Here is a 21,132-nt window from a genome sequence, read left to right on the forward strand (position 1 = left end):
ACCTGGACCCTGCTCACAACAGACACCAGCCTACGAGGATGGGGAGCACACTGCGAGGGGTTAACCGCCCAAGGCAGTGGAACACAGAAGAGTCGGGATGGAACATCCCTCGCCTAGAAGCGAGGGTGGTCAGACTAGCCTGCCTACGATTCAAGCACAGACTCTGAGACAAAGCGGTCAGAGTAGTGTCGTACAACGCCACAACAGTGGCCTACATCAACCGGCAGGTGGGAACCAGAAGCCAGCAAGTGTCGCTGGAAATAGACCCCTTAATGGCGTGGGTGGAAGTAAACCTCCAGGATATCTCAGCCGTCCACATCGCTGGGAAAGACATGGCGGACTACCTCAGCAGAGAAAGTCTAGACCCAGGAGAATGGAAGCTGTTCCAAATGATAGTGAACCAGTGAGGGACACCAGACATGGACCTTCTGGCAAACGGGTCCAACGCCCAAGTACCCAGGTACTTCAGCTGCGGGCGGGAACCTCGGTCCCAGGGGATCGACACCCTGGTACAGACCTGGCCACAGGGGACCCTATTATACACTTTCCCGCCATGGCCCCTATTGGGCGCAATCATCCACAAGATAACAGCTACACAGGGGACTAGTTCTTCTGGTGGCTCTGGACTGGCCAAGAAGACTGTGGTACGCAGACATGAGAAGACTACTGGCAGGGAACCCCCTACCACTGCCACCACACAGAGACCTGCTTCAACAAGGACCGATCTTCCACAATGATCCAGCTCAATTCTCTCTTATGGCCTGGCCATTGAGAGGGCTCGCCTGAGAGCGGATACTTGGGGGCTGTAATCGACACCCTACTACGAGCATGCAAGTTCTCCACATCCTTAACGTAGATAAGGATTTGGGGAGTTTTTTTTTTGTTTTTTTTTTTTTTTGAAGCCTGGTGCGAAGATCATGACATCAAGCCACACTCAAAGTTCCCGTGATCCTGGAATTCTTACAGAACGGGCTACAGAAGGGGCTGTCCCTCAACTCCATCAAGGTACAGGTTGCCGCATTGTCCTGCTACGGCTCCAAGAGCGAGGGCGACAGCATAGCTTCTCACCTAGATGTGTCAAGCTTCCTGAAAGGAGTCAAACACATCTGCCCACCGTTAAAGTGGCCGGTACCTCTGTGGAATCTCACCCTGATCCTGGATTTCCTAGCAGGAACCTCCTTCAGACACCTCTGAGGTCTGTCCCTCCGCCTCTTAACTTTAAAGACAGCATTTCTGCTGGCAATTTGCTCAGCCCGACACATTTCAGAACTACAAGCACTGTCCTGCCGTGAGCCGTTCCTCAGGCTCACCCCGGGATCCATCCAGCTACACATGGTCCCTTCGTTCCTTCCCAAAGTGGTATCACACTTCCATCTTGCTACCATCACCGGATGACTTGAATCTCATAGTTTATGCCACCTCAATAATAGACTTCTATCCAGATATCTGGAAATGTCAGAACCAGTACGAAAAACAGACCACCTTTTCATCCTTCACAGCAGGAAGAGCAAGGGGAAGCGGCCTCATGGGCAACCATAGCCCGCTGGATCAAGGAACTCATCAAGGCGGCCTAGGTAGAAGCAGTCAAGGCCCGTTCTACCAGAGCCCAGGCAGTTTCTTGGGCAGAAACCAGAATGCTGTCATCTGCCGAGATCTGCAGGGCAGCGACATGGTCCTCCATCCACACCTTCTTCTCCAGATTCTACCGTCTGGATGTTCAGGCTCGGGAGGACACGGCATTCGCAAAGGCAGTACTAAGTGGGTCACGGGCAGCCTCCCACCCGGTTCGGGAGTAGCTGTTATACATCCCATTTGTCCTGAGTCCATCTGCTGCACGCTAGGAAATGAAGAAATTACTTACCTGATAATTTTGTTTTCCTTAGTGTAGACAGATGGACTCAGCAACCCACCCTTGGCTGCCGTTACGCATGGAATTTCAAATGATTCAAGGATAAGCCATGTTTTCATTCACCTAGGGCACCCACCCTTCCGGGTGTCTAATCTTTCCAGTTGATTACACTGGCGGTCTCCAGCTATAGTCAGTTCAACCAGTTCGAGTTAATAAAGTTATAACGTTTAAACAAGTTTAGGAAGTTATCAAAGTTAATCAAATTAGTCACATATATCCACAATGCTTTTCGAGGAGAATACTGAAGAGCTGCACTTCCTGCAGGGGTATATGTACTAGGGGCTGACGTCAGATTGAAATCTGATCAGTCTCCAACTGCTAACAGGAGTACACTATACCCATTGGTCCTGAGTCCATCTGTCTACACTAAGGAAAATGAAATTCAGGTAAGTAATTTCTCCATTTTAATTGCATGGCAGCTTTTAAAGGTCTTGCAGAGCTAGGGCAGCTGTTGGTCACAGCCATCCCATACACTTCTTATTTTTCTTTGGTGCTAACCTGTTAGTAGATGAGGAGTTCTGGGAGCCAGGGCTGTGTTTGAGTGACAGTTGGCTGAGCACTTTGAGTCATTTAGCTGTGACCTGTTAGATGTAATGAAGAGCTGGATGTCTTGATTACGGGAGGAGGGCAGGAAAAAAATTTAATATGGATGGTTAAAGCTTAATGAAATACTAGACCTAAATATTACCCTTTTTTGAGAATGTCTAACAATTTTCTTAACAGGGTGTCTTTTATGAATAATCAAAAGCAGCAAAAGCCAACGCTATCCGGCCAGCGTTTTAAGACTAGGAAAAGAGGTAAATATGTTTTGTTTTGTTTTTAATTAAATAACTTTCATTACATGTTTTACAAGTTTGTGTGAAGGCAGCTAAATGGTAGCTCTATATTTTGAAGAATCAAAACTTGCACATTGAATACATTTTATTCCAATGAATTAGACTGTTGGAACCAGTCTTCGGTTTATGAAGTTAATCAGAGTTCACAATTAAGCAGTTTATGCTATATTTACACTTTGGAAGTCAGCATGATTTGGGTTTTTGATAGGGTCCGTATAGCCAATGTCTTCCCTAATTAGCAGGTAGAAATAAGCTGTGTCTTTAAAACTGCACTGAACTTAAACTATGTGCTGAACATGCATGGTTTGCTGATTTTATGCAGACACAGGAGTTTAAAAAAAAAAATATGCGCGCCTGGTTTATGTGCATAAATAATTTGTATTCAGAAGTCATGATTTATGCATGCAAAACTATTTTCTGAGCAGTTTTGTGCCCTTAAAAGGTGGGTTGTGCTAAAAATCATTTTGTGAATATAAACTTGATCAGTTTTTCCATTTCCCGCCTTCCACATTTTTAAAATGCTAAATGCGCCCCCCCCCCCCCCCCCCCCCAAAAAAAAAAAAACCACACACCTGGGGGCCTGCAATCACCTTCACTCTCTCTGCCTCCCTCCCTCTTTTCCTCTCTGCAATACCTGACTAAGCTTAGCTGCCTGCACCTTCCTAAAGCTGCACATTTTACACTCAGAAATTAACACATGCCAAAGGCAGGAGTTAATTTCAGATGGCAGCGAGCAAGTGTGCAGAAAAGACTGCTTTTCTGTACACCCTCTGACTTAATATCATAGCGATATTAAGTCTGAGGCCCCCCCCCCCCCCCCTCCCCTCCAAAAAAAAAACTCTGGCCGCAAGTTGGAAAACAAACGCTCAACTTTGCCGGCATCCGTTTTCCGAACCCATGGCTGTCAGCAGGTTCGACAACCACCGGTAAAATTGCTGCCGCTTCTGCCAATAAGGTGCTGACAGGACTGACTTAATGCAGTCCAGTGATCTGTGTAGGCTGCTGAGCCTGTGGACTCGCCTGTTCTATCCGGGCTGGAGTTACATGGCAGTTCACAGATTGATTGGCATTGATTTAGATTCAGATTGTGGAAGGACCATGCCATGCCTCTGGAGGGGAGAGCTCATCCTCTCCACACTTCAAGGAACTAGTCTCCACGGGCAGAAGTCCTGGATGACTTTGCCATCCCTCCTTCTTGCCAGCCTTGGAATGCAGTCTCTCTGGGAGAGAGGGTGAGCAGATCCTGGGTTAGCAGCTTGCTGCCACACCTCTGTGCATGTCCTTGAACAGTTGCCTGTGCACAGCTGTGACCAGCACACTGTCTGCATTGATGTTGGAGGCCCATCTTCAGATACCATAGTCACTCTTGACAGTTGAGGTCCAGGGACACACTTGTTGCCCACAATGCCATAGTGGCCTCTGTGCTATAGGCATCTGAATTGAAGTCTTGCTGCATCAGCTCGTGCATCGAGGGAGTGGAGACCAGCACAAGTTGATGCTGTTGTGCCCTTGCTGCACTCAGTGCTGTTGTGACCACTGTACCATCTATGCCTGTGGGGCCCTTGATCCATCAAGATGAGTGCATGGCCACCCTAGGGGCTGTCAAGGTCAAAGCAGCCAACAGGGCATATAGCATCGATGCCTCTGCCTGCCCTCCCCTCCCCCCCCCCCCCCCCCCCCAAAACTAGGTCATCAGAGTATACTTACTCTGTGCCAGCATGACCTCAGTGCCATAGAAATGAGGTGCTGATTCAATACTGTTGACACCCTCGAGGCAATTGAGGTGTGGGGCCACTGTAGAAGCCTTTGGACAACCAATACCTCTCATTACTGCTTCAACTACATAGAGCTCCACCAACCAGGCACAGAGTTCGCTATTGAGTGCCCTTGTCACCTCTGAGGCCATTGACTGCTATGGTGCTCTGAAGCCCCCATGTGTCCCTGCAGCCCTCGGGTAGCTAGGGCTTTTGACCTCTGTTCTCTTACAGATCAAACATAGGTATAGCCATCTACTTGGCATGCTGGTGCATCTGTACACAGTGGTCTGGTGCCCTCAAGGCTCCTGGGTGGGGGTCCACTACAGTGTATTGAAGCTCAGAGCTGTCCCTTCAGCCGACAATCCAGCATTGGAGGCCCTGCCAGGATGTGCACACAAATGTTAATGGGTATTAGTGAGGTTCTTGTTGGCCGTAATGCTTGTGAGGCCATCATGCTCACAGCATAAACACCCCCAGATGAATAATTGAGCCGAGGGGAATTGCTTTTGGCCCTGACGGACATCAGTTATTTTTGCCATCTGTGACCTGCGGGTGGGCTGCAGGGACTATCCCTGCAGATGCCCTTGGCTTCAGTGGTCCATACCTTCAGGCCAAGTCCCCTTCAGGGCCCCCAGGTGGTCAACATCTGTGGGAACTTGAGGCACCAGGGATGGTTTTATTTACAGGCAAACTGATTATGGTTCGGATTAGTGCAGTAAAGGCCTTGGGTGTCCAGTGGTGGCTTTGCATTGGTGAATGCGAAAGTACTGTCGGCCTATGGGTACAGTCACTACTCTGGGAACCAGTGGCTGCAATCAGATTGTAGGACATCTCCACAGTACTCCAGAAGCATCTGCGATTGCCAGGGACTCTGCTGCCCTGTGGGGCTCGCAGGTGAGCCAGTTCTGAGGATCTGCCTCTCGAAGCATTTTCAGGTACTAGAGGGGGCAATTCCATAGACGTCACCCTCCATTATGCCTTACCCAGAGCACCAGTTGTGTTGGGGACGCCATCGTCAACTGTTCTCTGCACTCCACTGGAGTTAGTTAGTTAGTTATTTATTTATTTGTGTTTTTCTATACCGGCATTCACGGCAGTTCGTATCATGTCGGTTTACATAAAACAAGGGGTGAGCAATACATTATAACGTACATAGCTAAAACGTAAGAGTATACATTACAAAAGTATAACAAGTGCGTAGAAGAAAAAGTTACAATAAAACAGGGGTTATTCTAACTGGGATTAGAGTTAGAGGAGAGATAAAAAGTTTAACAAGAAGTAAAACATTGTAGTGATTGGTTGGTATTGTCTGTTTCAGTTTAATAGAAGATGCTCAGTGTTGCTGCATTTGATGGAAGTGAATCATTAAGGGTCCGGAAATGCTTTCATGAACAGCCATGTTTTTGTGACAACACGCAGCTTGCATGGTTTTGAAAGATAAGGCATCTGTTCAGTTCCTTGGACATTGGCAGGCAGTGTTCTCACTGTTTGTGCAGTCCTCAGGCATACTAGGGTTCTGTCGTCATTCATCATGGTCTCTGCCTCCTTATCAGACTGCACTGCATAGTGCTGAGTACTGGTGGTTGGAGGTGTCATTACACACTCTGCTTGGTCATGGGGTGGCATGTAGCCACTCACTCTGGTACATAGTTCTGTCCTCGCCAGGGCATGGCATTTCTCCTACAAGCATGGCGCTTAGGATCATAAATGTGCCACCAACTGAAGGAACTCAAACAATTTTAACTATCACTAAAATCATCCATTGTACCTGAAGACTGGAAGGTGGCCAATGTAATCCCAATATTTAAAAAGGGCTCCAGGGGCGATCTGGGAAACTATAGACCAGTGAGCCTGACTTCAGTGCCAAGAAAAATAGTGGAAACTATTCTAAATATCAAAATAACAGAGCATATAGAATGACATGGAGTTACCCAAGGGAAGTCTTACCTCACAAATCTGTGGTTTTATTTATTTATTTATTTTTTAAGGGTTTAATAAACGTGAATAAAGGTGAACCAGTAGATGTAGTGTATTTGGATTTTCAGAAGGCATTTGACAAAGTGTTTCGTGAAAGGCTTCTAAGAAAACTAAAAAGTCATGGGATAGGAGGCAATGACCTTTCATGGATTACAAACTGGTTAAAAGACAGGAAAAAGAGTAGAATTAAACGATCAATTTTCTCAGTGGAAAAGGGTAAACAGTGGAGTGCCTCAGGGATCTGTACTTGGACCAGTGCTTTTCAATATATTTATAAATGATCTGGAAAGGAATACAACACGTGAGGTAATCAAATTTGCAGATACAAAATTATTCAGAGTAGTTAAATCACAAGCAGATTGTGATAAATTGCAGGAGGACCTTGAAACTGGAAGATCGGGCATCGAAATGGCAGATGAAATTTAATGTGGACAAGTGCAAGGTGTTGAATATAGGGGAAAAATAATCCTTGCTGTAGTTGCACAATGTTGGGTTCCATATTAGGAGCTAGCACCCAGGAAAAAGATCTAGGCATCATAGTGGATAATACTTTAAAATCATTGGCTCAGTGTGCTGTAGCAGTCAAAGCAAACAATGTTAGGAATGAAGAAGGCAATTGTTAACAAAACAGAAAATGTCATCATGCCTCTGTATTGTTCCATGGTGAGACTGCACCTTGAATACTGTATAAAATTCTGGTCACTGCATCTCAAGATATAGTTGTGATGGAGAAGGTACAGAAAAGGGCAACCAAAATGATAAAGGGGTGGAACAGCTCCTCTATGAGGAAAAGTTGAAAAGGTTAGAGCTGTTCAGCTTGGAGAAGACGGCTGAGGGGGGAAATACGATGGAGGTCTTGAACGAGTAGATGTGAATCGGTTTCTTACACTTTCAGATAATAGGACTAGGGGGCACTCCATGAAGTTAGCAAGTAGCACATTTAAAACTAATCAGAGAAAATTCTTTTTCACTCAACACATAATTAAGCTCTGGAATTTGTTGCCAGAGGATATGGTTTAGTGCAGTTAGTGTAGCTGGGTTTAAAGAAGATTTGGATAAGTTCTTGGAGAAGTCTAACTGCTATTAATCAAGCTGACTTAGGGAATAGCCTCTATTACTGGCATCAATAGCATGGGATCTTAGTGTTTTGGGTGCTTGCCAGGTTCTTATGGCTTCTGTTGGAAACAGAATGCTGGACTTGAACCCTTGGTCTGACCCAGCATGGCAATATCTTATGATGGGTTACCACTGCTATGCCCAGCATGCTTTCGCAACAGAGGGCTTCCAGCTGGCCTCTGTTACCAGGGCTGGGGGGGGGGTGGCATCTGTTTGTGGTTTCCCTCCATGCGGACACAACAGGTTGTGTTCTGCAGCTGCAGGAGTACCCTGTTAGAGGCCATCAACCAGGGGGAGAGAACACTGTAAAAATATCTTTGAGACTTTCCTCACTCCAAATGACATCAAATCTTCACCGAAGTATACTGTGCAGTTAGTCCCTCTGCATGTAAAACTGGCTCCTTTAAACTACCACCAACACCTCACCTTGAGCTATTAGCTGGCCCTCCTATAGAGATAAAGTTGATTACTATGAAGGCCTTATAAATAGCTATTCTGTGAGCGCAAGGGCCTGTTTGGGCAGTTCATGGGGTGCAAAAACTTTACCGCAGCCCGTGATACTACCTTTGCGAAGCACAATGTTAGCACAGATGTGATAACTCTAAAACTACCATAAACACTCCCCTTTATCCATGAGATAGAATTTTGATGAATCTAGGGGGTAAGGTTTGGTAGCCAGACTGCCTAAATATGGACCTCTATTTGTATATTTTAGATCTGTTGAAGTGATAGTATTTATTTTGCTAAACTATAGATTAAAAAATGTACTGTTTCATATTTAATATGAAGTCTGGATTATGTACAGGAAAGAGTTGACAAAGTAATATATTAACCACTTTTTTGGCCAGGAATTACAGTACTGGAAATCTTTCTTGATTAAAGAATACATTGTTACCCTACGTTTTCTAGTATGTTATGAGCAAGGCCACTGGGAGACCGAGTGCAGTAAAGTTGCAAATTTTGTTATGAACCCTCCCCCAACACTCATGTGTGCGCACAATTTTTTGCAAGTTTTCTCTCCAGGAATTACTTAGCTAAATCACCCCTCCCTTTTTTTTTTTTTCTTTGTGGGGTTGGGAGATATTTGTATCATTTATGTACATTAGCTTCAGACATGCAGGCAAATCCTAAGTTGCCTGATTAGATGTGGATCCCAAGACTGGTAGAGAAGGGTATATCTAATCTTAGACAGTCATTTAAAAATCAGCAAATCAACTTTTCCTGTACTAACCTACTATGTGCTTCTATGAATTGTGCTCTTCAGTAGGTCAATGCAAAATGAGCAAAGAATAATATTCTTGACTCTCCCCAGGCCTTTCTACTTTGAATCTGTGATAGCTTTTGAAAACGAACACTGGTGTAATCCAGCTACAGTAGCTTTGCATATTGAATAGCCTGCTAGAAGTAGTAGCAACCAAAATGTGACAATTTAATTGTGCTTGGGACATATGCATAAAGTAGTAAAGACAGGTGGAAAAAAGAGGAAGTAGACTCATGTATTAGCCTTATAAAACTTACGTGCCAAAAAATAGATTTTAACCAATGGGCAGAGTAGTGATACAATTATATCAGGCTTCTGAGAAACATGAGGGAACCTGACAGTGTATAGTGAGTGGGTTGTTGGATGTTCCAGATAACAGCCTCATTATTTTTGGTGGTTTGGCTTGTAAAGCTTGGTGGCAAGATATGGGAGGGGACTTCTGTTGGCTGAAGCCTTTCAGCTCCTTGTGAACCACTAGAACTTACCAGACCTAAACCTGTTAGCAAAGGTTCTATGCTTTCAGTCGCAGACAAGACCTAAAAGTGTTGGGCATCGATGCATTCGTTCAGGAGTGGCCACGCGGTGCTCTGCTATATGAATTTCTGTCCTGGCCTCAGATAGGCAGGTTTGTCCTGAAGATTGTAAGTCCAAACCAGTCTTTTTAGTGGCTCCAGATTGGGCTTGAAAGCTGTAGTATGCAGAGACTGCAGGTGGGCAATCCCCTCAGGCTACCATCTTGGAAGGATCTGGGTCTATTTTTGTCTGGCCATTGAAAAGGTTCTGTTGAAGTGGGGTTATTTGCCTTGTGTGACTTCCACCTTGTTTCAGGCCAGGAAATTTTTCTACTTCTTTAGTCAGTTTGGAGAGTTTTCGAAGCCTGGTGTCCTGAGTGAGGTTCTCAACCTCTCAAGGTGGATGTTCTTTGATTTTTGGAATTCGTAACGACTTGGCCTTAAGTTCAAGTTGTAGCTCTTGTTATAGGAGGAGAGTCAATGGAGATGCTTTGTCTTCCCATCCTGACACACCGTTTCTTGAAGGGAACTAAGCATTTTTGCCCCCCCCTTCCGGTTTCTCTGTTGGATCTTAATTTGGCCCTGCCAAGAGCTCCAGGACCAGTCTTTTGGCTGTGTGCTCTTTCCTTGGGACTGCTTACCTTGAAGACAGGTTTTCTGGTAGCAATCTGTTCGGCACATCGGGTCTCTGAGCTTCAGGCTCTTTTTTTTTTTTTTTTGCCATGAGCCTTTTTTGCATGATTGGAACAGTACAGCTTCAGACCGTGCACTCATTTTTGCCAAAAATGGTTTCGGAATTTCATCTGAATCAGTCCATTTCTCTGTCCACCTTGGACAGGAACAGAGATGAGTACAGTCTTTTTTTTTTTTTTTTTTTTTTTTTTTTGGGTCTGTGGTACTTGGAGGGGACTAAATCTGTTCGGGAGTTGGTGCTCCATTGTGGCAGTAAGCAAGGAGCACCGGCGACCTGGGCAAAAGTAGCTCGCTGGGTTAGTCCTTACAGCCACCTATATGGCTGCTGAGGTGCTTTGCCAAAACAGATTAGACCACATTCCACGAGGGATCAGGCAGTATCATGGGTGGAACTTCATTTGTCACCTGTCGAGCAGTGACATGGTAATCTTTGCGCACCTTATCCATGCAGTAACGCCTGGAAGTTCAGGCTAGGGAGGACAGTGTTCATGGAGGGTGTCTTTGACTCGACCGCTGGCACCCTCCTGTCCTTATTGTAGCTTTGGTACATCCTACTGGTTGATTCTTCTGCCAGAATGCAGAGGAAGGAGAAATTACAACTGACCTGATAATTTACTTTCTTCTGAGAGTAGGTCAATCCATACCTGCCGAAGGCTGCCAAGATTTTTGGTTAGCCTTTTTAGATCGAACATTGCAGTGTGATTTCTCCTAGTTGAGGACTAGTAAGTGGTTTTTCAAGCCCCTTAGTTTATTGCATATGTGAGTAATAGTCTGAACTCAGTGTTCTTGTTGGTTTGGCAGCATGAGTGGTTGGTTGTTAATCAAATATTATCAGTTTGGCTTTTCCAAAGAATACTGGTGGGCTGATGGTGGGACTATATAGCCATGAGGTCAGCTTTTGCTCAGTTTTCATCTGCTGGCAGAAGTTTATAACCCACTGGTGGGGATTGACCTGCCCTCCTTAAAGGAAAGGAAATTCAGGTGGTGGTAATTTCTCTTAAGTATGGAAAAAGTGGCTGACAATAGAAGCTTTCATTTGGCATTAGAGAAGTCATTTAAAAAAAAGTTTTACAGAACATCTGTTTAAGTTGTGCATAGTGCTACCTGACCAGCTATGTAGGGGATGTATTTTAGGCCAAACATTTGGGCAAGGGTTATGCTAGTATTGGTAGCTATTTAGATCATTACAAAACTTTTGTAAGTAGACAAGGGAAGGGTGCTGGAAGAGAACTAGTAGAGTGGTCTTGTATGCTTATCTTACTGAAATGGCATAGTACAAAGGAGGAAGATAAGCTGTCCTGGATAAGGTAAGATCCTACAAGCAGTCATGCTCTGTAGTTGGGAGATATCCTTTCAGAATGGACAAGAATGACTGGATTAACTTACTTTTCCTACTGCCATTTCTAAAGCACTGTTAGACATTGTGCTGTATGCTTACCCAAGAGATGGGCCCTGCTCCAAGGAGCTTAGTCCTAGTCGAGACAAATGTAAATGACAAAACAGAATCTCAGGGAAGTACACAACATTTAAAAGGGGGGAGGGGGGGGGGGGGTATGATGTATAGGAATTCTGTTCCATGCACAAGGCACAGCAAGATGGAAAGCATGGAGTTGGTATATGAGAAGGGCACAGTAAGAGCAATCTACCCAAGCAAAGGGTGTATGGAGAAAGAAAAGAATGCAGAGTAATTGTATTTATAGAAGAGTAAGAAGTTTGAACTGCCATCTACTATATTACTGTTCCCAACATTCCAGTGGGGTTCAGTACATCTTACTGTAGGTGTACTAAGACTTGAGTTGGTTGCTTATATTCCCGACACAATTCCACTTTAATTGTCCTGCTTAAAAAGGGAGACCCTTATGCTCAGTCTAGGCTAGTAAATCAAACAAGTCAGAGTAGTGCCAAAAGTTCTTTTGAATTTCATGAATGGTCTTCTGAGTGCACTATGGTAATCGTAAGCAAAACTAGAAATGGACACTATTTCAGTGCTTTGAAAATGCAGAGTTGGGCCTAAAGGAGGGATTGCAGCTGGCAGCAGGACTGTGAGGAGAGGCAAGAGTTAAATTCTTTTTCCTACTAGTTTCTGAAAGAACTTTTTGAATCCCTAGTATATTCTGAGATGTGGCATAAAATTTTGGAGACTTTGCCTAAAAATACAATTGCAGTAGACTGTTATGGCATACTGTATTCTGTGCAGGTTTTTTTTAATTTAGTCTTTCAGCTATTTTTTTCAGATTCTTAGACTACAAAATTTGCCCCAGTGTTCATCCCATTGGAAACAGTAGGAATCTATGAACATTGAAGAATATTTATTGCTGAAATATACTTTATTTATTTTTGACAAATCACCTTTTTGAGTCTGTTCTAGTTGATGCTTGGAGTTTTGTTTTGTTTTTTTCTTTTTGCAGATGAAAAAGAGAGGTTTGACCCTTCTCAATTTCAGGACTGTATTATTCAAGGTTTAAATGAAACTGGTAACGATTTGGAAGCAGTAGCTAAATTTCTTGATGCTTCTGGAGCCAAACTTGATTATCGCCGTTATGCAGAGACCTTGTTTGACATCCTGGTGGCTGGTGGAATGCTGGGTAAGTGAGTTCAGGATTTGTTATTCTTTGGGACTTTGAAGTTTTGATGTGTATTTTGTAGCAGTAAAAATGAAATCAGAATTTATAGCAGTGTAAATTTCATGTGATTATCCACAGAATTGAAGACTAGTCTTAGCTCAGTTATGCAGAATTTTGTGATTCATATCTAGTGTGTGAATGTCTTAAATATCTTTTTAAAAACAAAAAAAAAAACAGGGACTGAAATATCCAGGCATCCATAATTGGAATAGCTGAAGTTTGTGAGCAAAACAAACTTGAGGCAAACCTGGTTTAAATGATGTAATAACAGTAGCAGTGAAGCTAAGTTTTACGTGTGTTTTGGCTTTTTCCTTTTATTTTTGCTCTTCTCAACAGATACCAAATGATCTATTTCCAGGATGCAGATTGCTGGTTTATTACTGCAGTCAAAGGCTACCCATAGCATTTCTCAAAGCTTGACAAATCCTAGGTGCTTGGTCACCAAGGCAACCAAAAAATGTTACTGTGGTGTCCAGGATTTTCATGCACTGATGCAGCAGCTGCTGCTGGAAGACTGTTTCCTTCAGTTGATACAGCATGGCTTTTAGTGAGTTTGAGCTGCATGGTGCCTAATTTCTGGCTTTGGACTCATGATTTTAGGCAACGTGTGACTCGTTCAGCCGTGTGTGCCAACCAAAGGGAATAACTCATCTGGCAGCAGCCAGTACTAAGGAGCTCTAGTATGAGGATGCTGCAAGCTTGGTGGAGAGAGGGAAGGCTTGGGTGTCTGACTACCTGGTTTAGGGAAGTGGAAAGAGGAAGAAGGGGTGAAGTATAGCTGGGTGGGGGAAGGAGGGGGCTGACTTAAGAGTGATTGGGTAGGGATGAATGGATAGTTGGCGTGACTGGAGTGTGTGTGTGAGGGGGGGGGGGCATTGAAGGGGAGACCAGGGGGACCTGCATTAAATTTAAAACTAAGGTCAAGTTTTTTTTACTAAGCTGCTTTTTCCCTCTGCCCCCAGTGGACCCAGAATGGGAAAATAACCTTAGCAAATCTAGGCTCAAAGAGCTGCAGCAGACCTTGGAGGGGTATTCTCCCCACCTTCTAGTTGCCCAGCTCTTATATCTGAGAATTTGTCAAGGCCTGGCATATCTGGTTGTGATAGTAATCTTGGTGTATTTTTTTTTTCCATATTCATTCCTGTTCAGACCCCAGATCAGTCCAGACAAGTGGGTTTTGTATCCCTACCAGCAGATGGAGGCAAAGAACTAAAAGCTTTGAGGCACAGCTACATAATAGTGTGCCAAATGCAGTCCTCTGTATCTGTCTGTAGCAGATAGAGGTGCAAACCTACAGTTCAGAAAAAAGAGAAGGAAGGAGACAGAAGAGAAGTTAGACACTTCATGAGGTGTTAGGTACCTTTTGTGGGCCATCCCTCAGGCTGAGCCAGGCGAGCAGAGGGTTGGTAATCCTGTTCAGCTTTAGCCCACAGCAGATCAGGGATCTGACAGCCAGGAGTCCTGGTTCCCTCTTATCCTTTGAAGGCTCCTTCCCAGAGGTGTTGCTAGCAGCAGGGAAGTATTCCTCTTTTTTTTTTTTTTTTTTTTTTTTTTTTGCTTGAGTTTCTTCTTTTGCTGTGGCTGCTGTTTCTTTACTTTTTTTTTTTAACTTTTTTCTTTCAGCAGAAACTGTTCAGGCTGTTTCTGGTTGGATCATCTGGGCAGGGCTGGGGGAAGGGAGCAGTGTAGCCCCTCTTCACAGCTGAGGGCTACTCAGGGAGCCAGAGGCTGCATTGGTCAGTGTTCCCTTCTCTCCCATGCAATGCAGTCATGCGGCTTCTGTTCCTTTGGAGACAAGATGGTTCAGACGGTGATTTCCCAGTGCAGGAAAGCTTGTCAGGCCAGCGGCCTGGCACTGGGACAGCTGAATGCAGCGGTGCTTTGCCATGATCATTTCTGGAGGGGAGCGGCCCCCTGTGGTGTCAGAGGCTAGTAGGAGAGCCACAGGTTCCCAAGGCCCTGTCAGGGTCAATATTGGGAGCCTAAACAGCCTGTCAGGCAGGAGAAGGGCTACAGCTCGGCAGGTAATGGATTCCCCTTCCCTATTGTCTCCAGCAATCCCATTTGGGGGGGGGGGGGGGGGAAGATGCAAGCTCTGGGCTGGACAGGGGAGAGGATGATGTGAAGTTTTCCTCTGAATTTGTCTTGCTTATACATAAGGCCTTTTTAATCAGGGGAAAAACCTGGTTATAAAAGGACATTTGTCAGCAGTCTTGTCCTCCTACAAAGAAGCGGAGGGACTACTTGGCCAGGGGGCCTCCTTCACCGGCTGGGCCTGGACCATCCTGAGGAGCCTGGCAGCTCAGATTTGGACCTGGATGGCCCGGAAGATAATCTTTGGGGGGTGGAATTGGTCTGAGGGATCTCATGGCAGATGTTGATCAGGACGGGATAAGGACATGGCTGAACCGGAAGAGGTCCCAATAAAGGGAGATGATCCACGGGTGGTTCGTAGTCTCCATGAGGAGTTGAGGCCCCTTATTTCCCATGTTTGGAAGGAACTGGGTATTAAGGTGGTCTAGGAGGAGTTGGGCAATAAAGGGGTGGATCCAGTATTGGTTGGACTCCAGGGCCCTCCAAAAGCCTTTCCTCTCCCTAAAAGGATCAAGAAGCTGGTGAACCAGGAATGGGACTTCCCAGAGGTGAGATCCAGAGCAAAGTTGTATCTCCTCATGGAGGATGTCCTGCTGCTGGAATTGCTGAAGGTGCATGCTTCAGTCTCGGCGGTCTCTAACAAGATGACCATTCTGGTTGAGGGCTTGGCAGTGAGCCTGCAAGCGGCGATCTGTGGAAATCTGACGAAGAGGGCCTGTCTATGCTGGGTCCAGAAGTCTCAAGCAGATGCTGGTATTAATAGCTAAGCAATTCACGTAGAGGCCAGGATTGCATATGAGGCTGGTGTGCTTTGACTTGAGCTGGACTTCGGCCAGGAATGTGGTCTCTGTGTGACATTTTGCTCTGGTTGTGGAATTGGTCAGCTGATATGTGGTCCAAGTCTCAGCTCTGTAATCTTACCTTTTTAAAGGTAGAAAAATTGTTGTTCGTGGAGGACCTGAAACAATTGATGAAGATTTTGGTGGAGTCTAAAGGGAATAAGCTGCCAGAGGATAAGATGAGTCATTAGTCTCTTCTGCCTCGCTCTAGGTTTCAGGAGGTGCAGCGGTTTTCGTCCCAATAAGGGTTCTGCACCTTCTTCATGACAGAACCAGGGTTCTAGTTGGCAGCAGTCCTTTCAAGGCTCCCAGAGATTTCTCTGAGGGCTCCGACCAGGAGGCTGGAGGCAGTAAGGCTTCACACTGAAGCCAGGCTGGTCCACTTTCTCAAGATGGTGGTGGAAGGCTGTCTCTCACAGTTTTGTGAAGTGGACCAGGATTACTTTGGACCAGTAGGTCCTAGAGGTAATAAGGATTGGCTGTAATTTAGAATTTTTCGCCCCATCATGGAAGCTTTCATGGTGTCTCATTGTAGTGTCTAACGCAAGCAAGTAGCAATTCAGGACATGTTGCCTTCAGTTTCTGGCATGATTGTGTACTGGTGGCGGCCAGGGAGCGTGATCACGGGAGGTACTCTGTTTACTGCATCATACCAAAAAAGGAAGGAGCCTTTCATCCCATCCTCAATCTGCTAAAGGTGGAATGTGATACTGCGAGTTCCCTTTTTTTTTTTTTTTTTTCCCCGCACGCAAACATTGTGGACAGTTATAGCAGTTGTTCATCATGTGGAGTGTGTTTAGGCCTTGCTGGAATTGAAGGAAACCTTTGTGCACATTCCCATTGGGGAAGAACATCAAAGCTTCTTCATGGCATGGTTATGGGGTAACTTCCAGTTTTGGGCCTTCCTGTTCAGTTTGGAGACTGCACCTCACACATTCACAAAGGTGTGGTGGTGGTGGCAGCAGCTCTCTGCAGGGACGGTATCCTAGTTCATACTTATCTGGATGACTGGCTTATCCGAGGGAAATCGGGTATGCTGGCAGTCTGTGTGCAAGGTGATGGATATGTTGCGGTCCTTGAGCTGAGTGAATTTGGTGAAGTCACCTGAGCTTTACCCAGATGCTGGAATACTTGGGGGCAAAATTCGATTCCATGCTCAGCAGAGTTTCTCCTCTCAGGTTTTGGAAGTTGCAATCCCAGGTGGCATGGATTTTGCAGATGCCAGTGTCCAGGGCTTAGGATTATGTTCAGGTCTGGGTTCAATGCATCTAGGTTGAATTTGGTGCTATGGGCTTTTGCCCACATGGGCCCTCTACAGGTGGCATTGCTATTGTGCTAGAATCTGTTGTCAAAGGAGTTTTCATTGGCCTTTACAGCTGCAAGGTACTTCCACGTCCAGACTCCAAACTGGGTCAACACAGCCACCACAAGAGACTGGACGTGGAAGTACCTTGCAGCTGTAAAGGCCAATGAAAACTCCTTTGACAACAGATTCTAGCACAACAGCAATGCCACTTGTAGAGGGCCCATGTTGACCTGGAGGTTCTGAACTGAGTTAGAGATCATGGATGCCAACCTCAAGGTTTGAGGGGAGATCTGTCAAGTACAGTTGGTGACCACAGTCCTTGTGCCAGTGGAATCATCCTGGTCTATCAAGCGCTTGAAAATGAGTGGTGTGCAGGGGGTTTGGAATTCCTTCCACCAGTCTGAGGTCAAATGGCCAGTTCCCTGTACGTACCAGGATCAGTCCAGACTACTGGGTTATGCCTCCCTTCCAGCAGATGGAGTTGGAGAAAAACTGAAAAGGCACCCCCTAGACATACCAGTGTGCCACCTGTGTCCCCTTCAGTATCTCTCTGACTCCAGCAGAGGCATGACCTGCGGTCCTGATCCCTGTCAAAAAAAAAAAAAAAGTTTGTATTAAGTGTATTTTTGAGGTATCAGCTTTAGGGGTAAGAGCAGCTGTCTGTAGCAGTCTTATGCAGCATTTGCTTACATCTCAGGAACTTGCTGAGCAGGCGAACCACATGGAGTCGGCGGTCGCCTATACGGCTGACGCCTTATACGATCTCCTCAGGACTTCTGCGTGCACAATGTCCTCGGCAGTCTCAGCCAGGTGACTATTGTGGCTCAGCCATTGGGCGGCGGATTCCACGTCTAAGTCTCAGCTTGGTTCCTTTCCTTTTAAGGGTAAGCTGCTGTTTGAACAGCTGGAGCAACTTATTAAAGACCTGGGAGACAATAAGGTTTACAAGCTCCCGGAGGACAAGCCCAGAGCTTCACGTTTTTCGGGTGCCTTCCGGGGACGTTTTCGGGGCCAACGCCGTTTTCGTGCCAGGAGGTGGGGCTTCTTTTGCTTCCCGGCAGACACCAACCAGGTCTCAGACATGGGCACATTCCTTTCGTGGCAGGCAACCTCAGCTCTGTGGCGCCTCCCACAGTTTCATCTCAGTGAAGGGGTGCCGACCCATTCCTCTGTTCCTATGATCGGGGGATGTTTTTCCCTGTTTTACGAGGAATGGGTCAAGATAACCTCAGACCAGTGGGTTCTAAATATTATAAATCAGTTACGCTTTGGATTTTGCTCACCCACTTCGGGATTTTTTTTTTGGTATCTCCATGCGGGCCTCGGGAGAAGCAACAGGTTATTCGCCAGACGCTGTCTCGGCTGAAGGCGCTAGGAGCGAATGTCCCGGTTCTTCCAGCCAAGCGTCGGACCGGTCGTTACTCCATTTACTTCGTGGCTCCCAAGAAGGAGGGGTCGTTCTGGCAGATATTGGATTTGAAGAAGGTCAATCTAAACTTGCGAATCCCACGGTTCCGAATGGAGACATTGAGGGCAGTCGTTGCAGCCGTCCACAAGGGAGAATTTTTGGCTTCTTTGGACTTTATGGAAGCTTATCTTCACATTGGTATACAGGAGCACCATCAAAGGTTTCTGCGGTTCATGGTGCTAGGGGAGCATTACCAGTTCCGCGCACTACCCTTTGGCCTGGCGACGGCCCCACGAGTGTTCACCAAGGTGATGGTGGTCGTGGCGGCGAGTCTTCGGCGGGAAGGGATATTGGTGCATCCCTACCTGGACGACTGGCTCATTCGAGCAAAATCGGAGGATATTTGCAAGGCAGCAGTACAGTCTGTCTCGCGTCGTCTGCATTCTCTGGGCTGGGTCGTCAACTTTGCCAAGAGTCACCTGATTCAGTCACAAGTACTGGAATTTCTGGGAGCGCTTCAAATCAGCAGTGGGGAATTTTTTTTTTTTCCTCCTGCCACTCGTGCAAATGGAGAAGTTGATGACCCAGGTCCAGCACCTGTTGGCCCTACCTTTGCCAACAGTGTGGGATTATTTACAAGTTCTTGGTTCTATGGCGTCTACCCTGGAGTTTGTACCGTGGGCTTTTGCTCATCTGTGACAGTTACAGAGAGCACTTCTTTCTCGTTGGGACCCCAAGTCAGAGGAGTTTCATCTGTCCTTGCCATTACTGGAACCAGCGAGGTCCAGCCTGGATTGGTTGGTCTCGCATCACTTGCTGCAGGGTGTGGACCTGGAAACTCCCTGATGGATCATAGTCACAACAGATGCCAGCCTAACAGGTTGGGGAGCGGTCTGTCAGTCCTGTTCGACTCAGGGCCAATGGTCCCCGGTCCAAGCCCAGTGGTCCATAAATCGTCTGGAAACCAGAGCAGTCAAGTTAGCGCTCCGCCAATTTCTGCCCCTTGTCAGACACCGAGCGGTTCGGATACTCTCCGACAATGCAACCACCGTCGCTTACATCAACAGTCAGGGAGGTAGCCTCCGAAGCGGACCAGTTGATGGCTTGGGCGGAACGTAATCTGTCCCGCATCGTGGTGTCGCATATAGCTGGGGTGGACAACGTTCAGGCAGATTTCCTCAGCAGGCAGTGGCTAGACCCCAGAGAATGGGAACTGTCCGAAGCGATGCGGCTCGTCACACGCCGGTGGGGAATTCCTCGGTTGGACCTGATGGCGACTCGCTTGAATGCCAAAGTGGCCCTTTTTTTTTTTTTCTTTTTCAGCCACAGAAGAGAGCACGGGTCAGAAGGCGTGGATGCTCTGGTCCTACCGTGGCTTCTAGACATTCTCCTATACTTGTTTCCCCGATGGCCCTTGGTGGGCAAGATTCTTCGGCGCATAGAATATCACAGAAGGCCGTTCATTCTGGGGGCTCCAGAGTGGCCAAGACTACCATGGTTTGTGGATCTGATCAACCTAAAGGTGGACGGGCCTTTACGGCTGGGTCATCTACCAAATCTGCTGCGCCAAGGTCCAGTATCTTTCGATCAGGTGGATCACTTTTGTCTAGCGGCTTGGCTTATGAAAGGAGGAAATTAAGGAAGAAAGGATATCCCAAGGCAGTCATTACTACTCTTTTGAGAGCTCAGAAGACGTCTACGTTTCTTACCTGTTAGTGTGGAAAGTGTTTGACTCCTGGTGCAGTGGTTTGAAGGTGTCCCCATGAAAGGCCACAATAGTTCACATTCTCGCTTTCCTTCAGGTCGGTTTGAAGAAAGGTTTAGCCTATAGTTCACTTAGAGTGCACGTGGCAGCATTAGGCTGCTTACGAGGTAAGATTGAATGGTCCTCCATTGCATGTTATCCGGATGTTCGTTTTTGCGAGGAGCTAAACATTTGCACCCGCTGATATGGGTCTGAATTTGGTACTCCACAGGCTTTGTACTGCTCCATTTGAGCCTATCAAACAAGCCACATTGAAGGATTTAACAGCTTTTCTTGTAGCTATCTGTTCGGCTAGGCGTATATCCGAACCCCAGGCTTTGTCGTGTAGAGAGCCGTTCTTATGCATTTCGGACTCTGGCATCTCTCTTCGTATAGTGCCTTCCTTTCTACCAAAGGTAGTCTCGACTTTTCATGTCAATCAGTCTGTGGAGTTACTAGCTTTCCCAGAGGTGGATAAGAATTCACCTTAGGAGATGCGGAAGTTGGATGTCAAGATTCTACTTCGCTACTTGGAAATTACTAATCCTTTTCGACTGTCTGATCATCTTTGTTTTATGGAGCGGTCTGAAGGAGTGTAAGGCTTCAAAAGCCACCATTGCCCGCTGGCTAAAGGATGCTATTGCTTCCACGTACGTATGTCACGGACGTCCAGTGCTGGATGGGCTTAAAGCTCATTTTATCCGATTCCAAGCGGCGTCGTGGGCTGAGAGCCAATGCGTTTCTCCTCAAATCTGCAGGGCAGCAACTTGGAAATCATTGCACACTTTTGCTAGACATTATCGCTTAGATGTCCGAGCTCAAGATGTCTCTTCCTTTAGCAGCAGTGTGCCACCCCATTTAGGGCAGCTTGGGGTACACCCAGCAGTCTGGACTGATCCTGGTACGTACAGGGAAAGGAAAATTGGTTCTTGCCTGCTAACTTTCGTTCCTGTAGTACCAAGGATCAGTCCAGATGCCCGTCCAACAAGATTTCATTTCATCCAGTAGAGTCCGCTTGCCGGTATTTCTTTATTTTCAATTCGCAGATATTGACAC

The 21,132-nt window shown here is 46.2% G+C and overlaps 1 protein-coding gene across 1 annotated transcript in view; it reads left to right on the forward strand.

Moving 5' to 3' along the window:
• BZW1 (basic leucine zipper and W2 domains 1) overlaps positions 1 to 21,132 on the forward strand; it is a 105,787-nt gene that overhangs the window by 18,317 nt on the left and 66,338 nt on the right. The window contains exons 2-3 of the mRNA XM_029606218.1: positions 2,633 to 2,706; positions 12,470 to 12,646. Of these exons, the coding sequence (XP_029462078.1) occupies positions 2,643 to 2,706; positions 12,470 to 12,646 (241 nt within the window). The 5' untranslated portion in view covers positions 2,633 to 2,642. The remainder of the gene's footprint in view (positions 1 to 2,632; positions 2,707 to 12,469; positions 12,647 to 21,132) is intronic.

Source organism: Rhinatrema bivittatum, chromosome 6, assembly GCF_901001135.1.
Source record: "Rhinatrema bivittatum chromosome 6, aRhiBiv1.1, whole genome shotgun sequence".
NCBI classification, from domain to species: Eukaryota; Metazoa; Chordata; class Amphibia; order Gymnophiona; family Rhinatrematidae; genus Rhinatrema; species Rhinatrema bivittatum.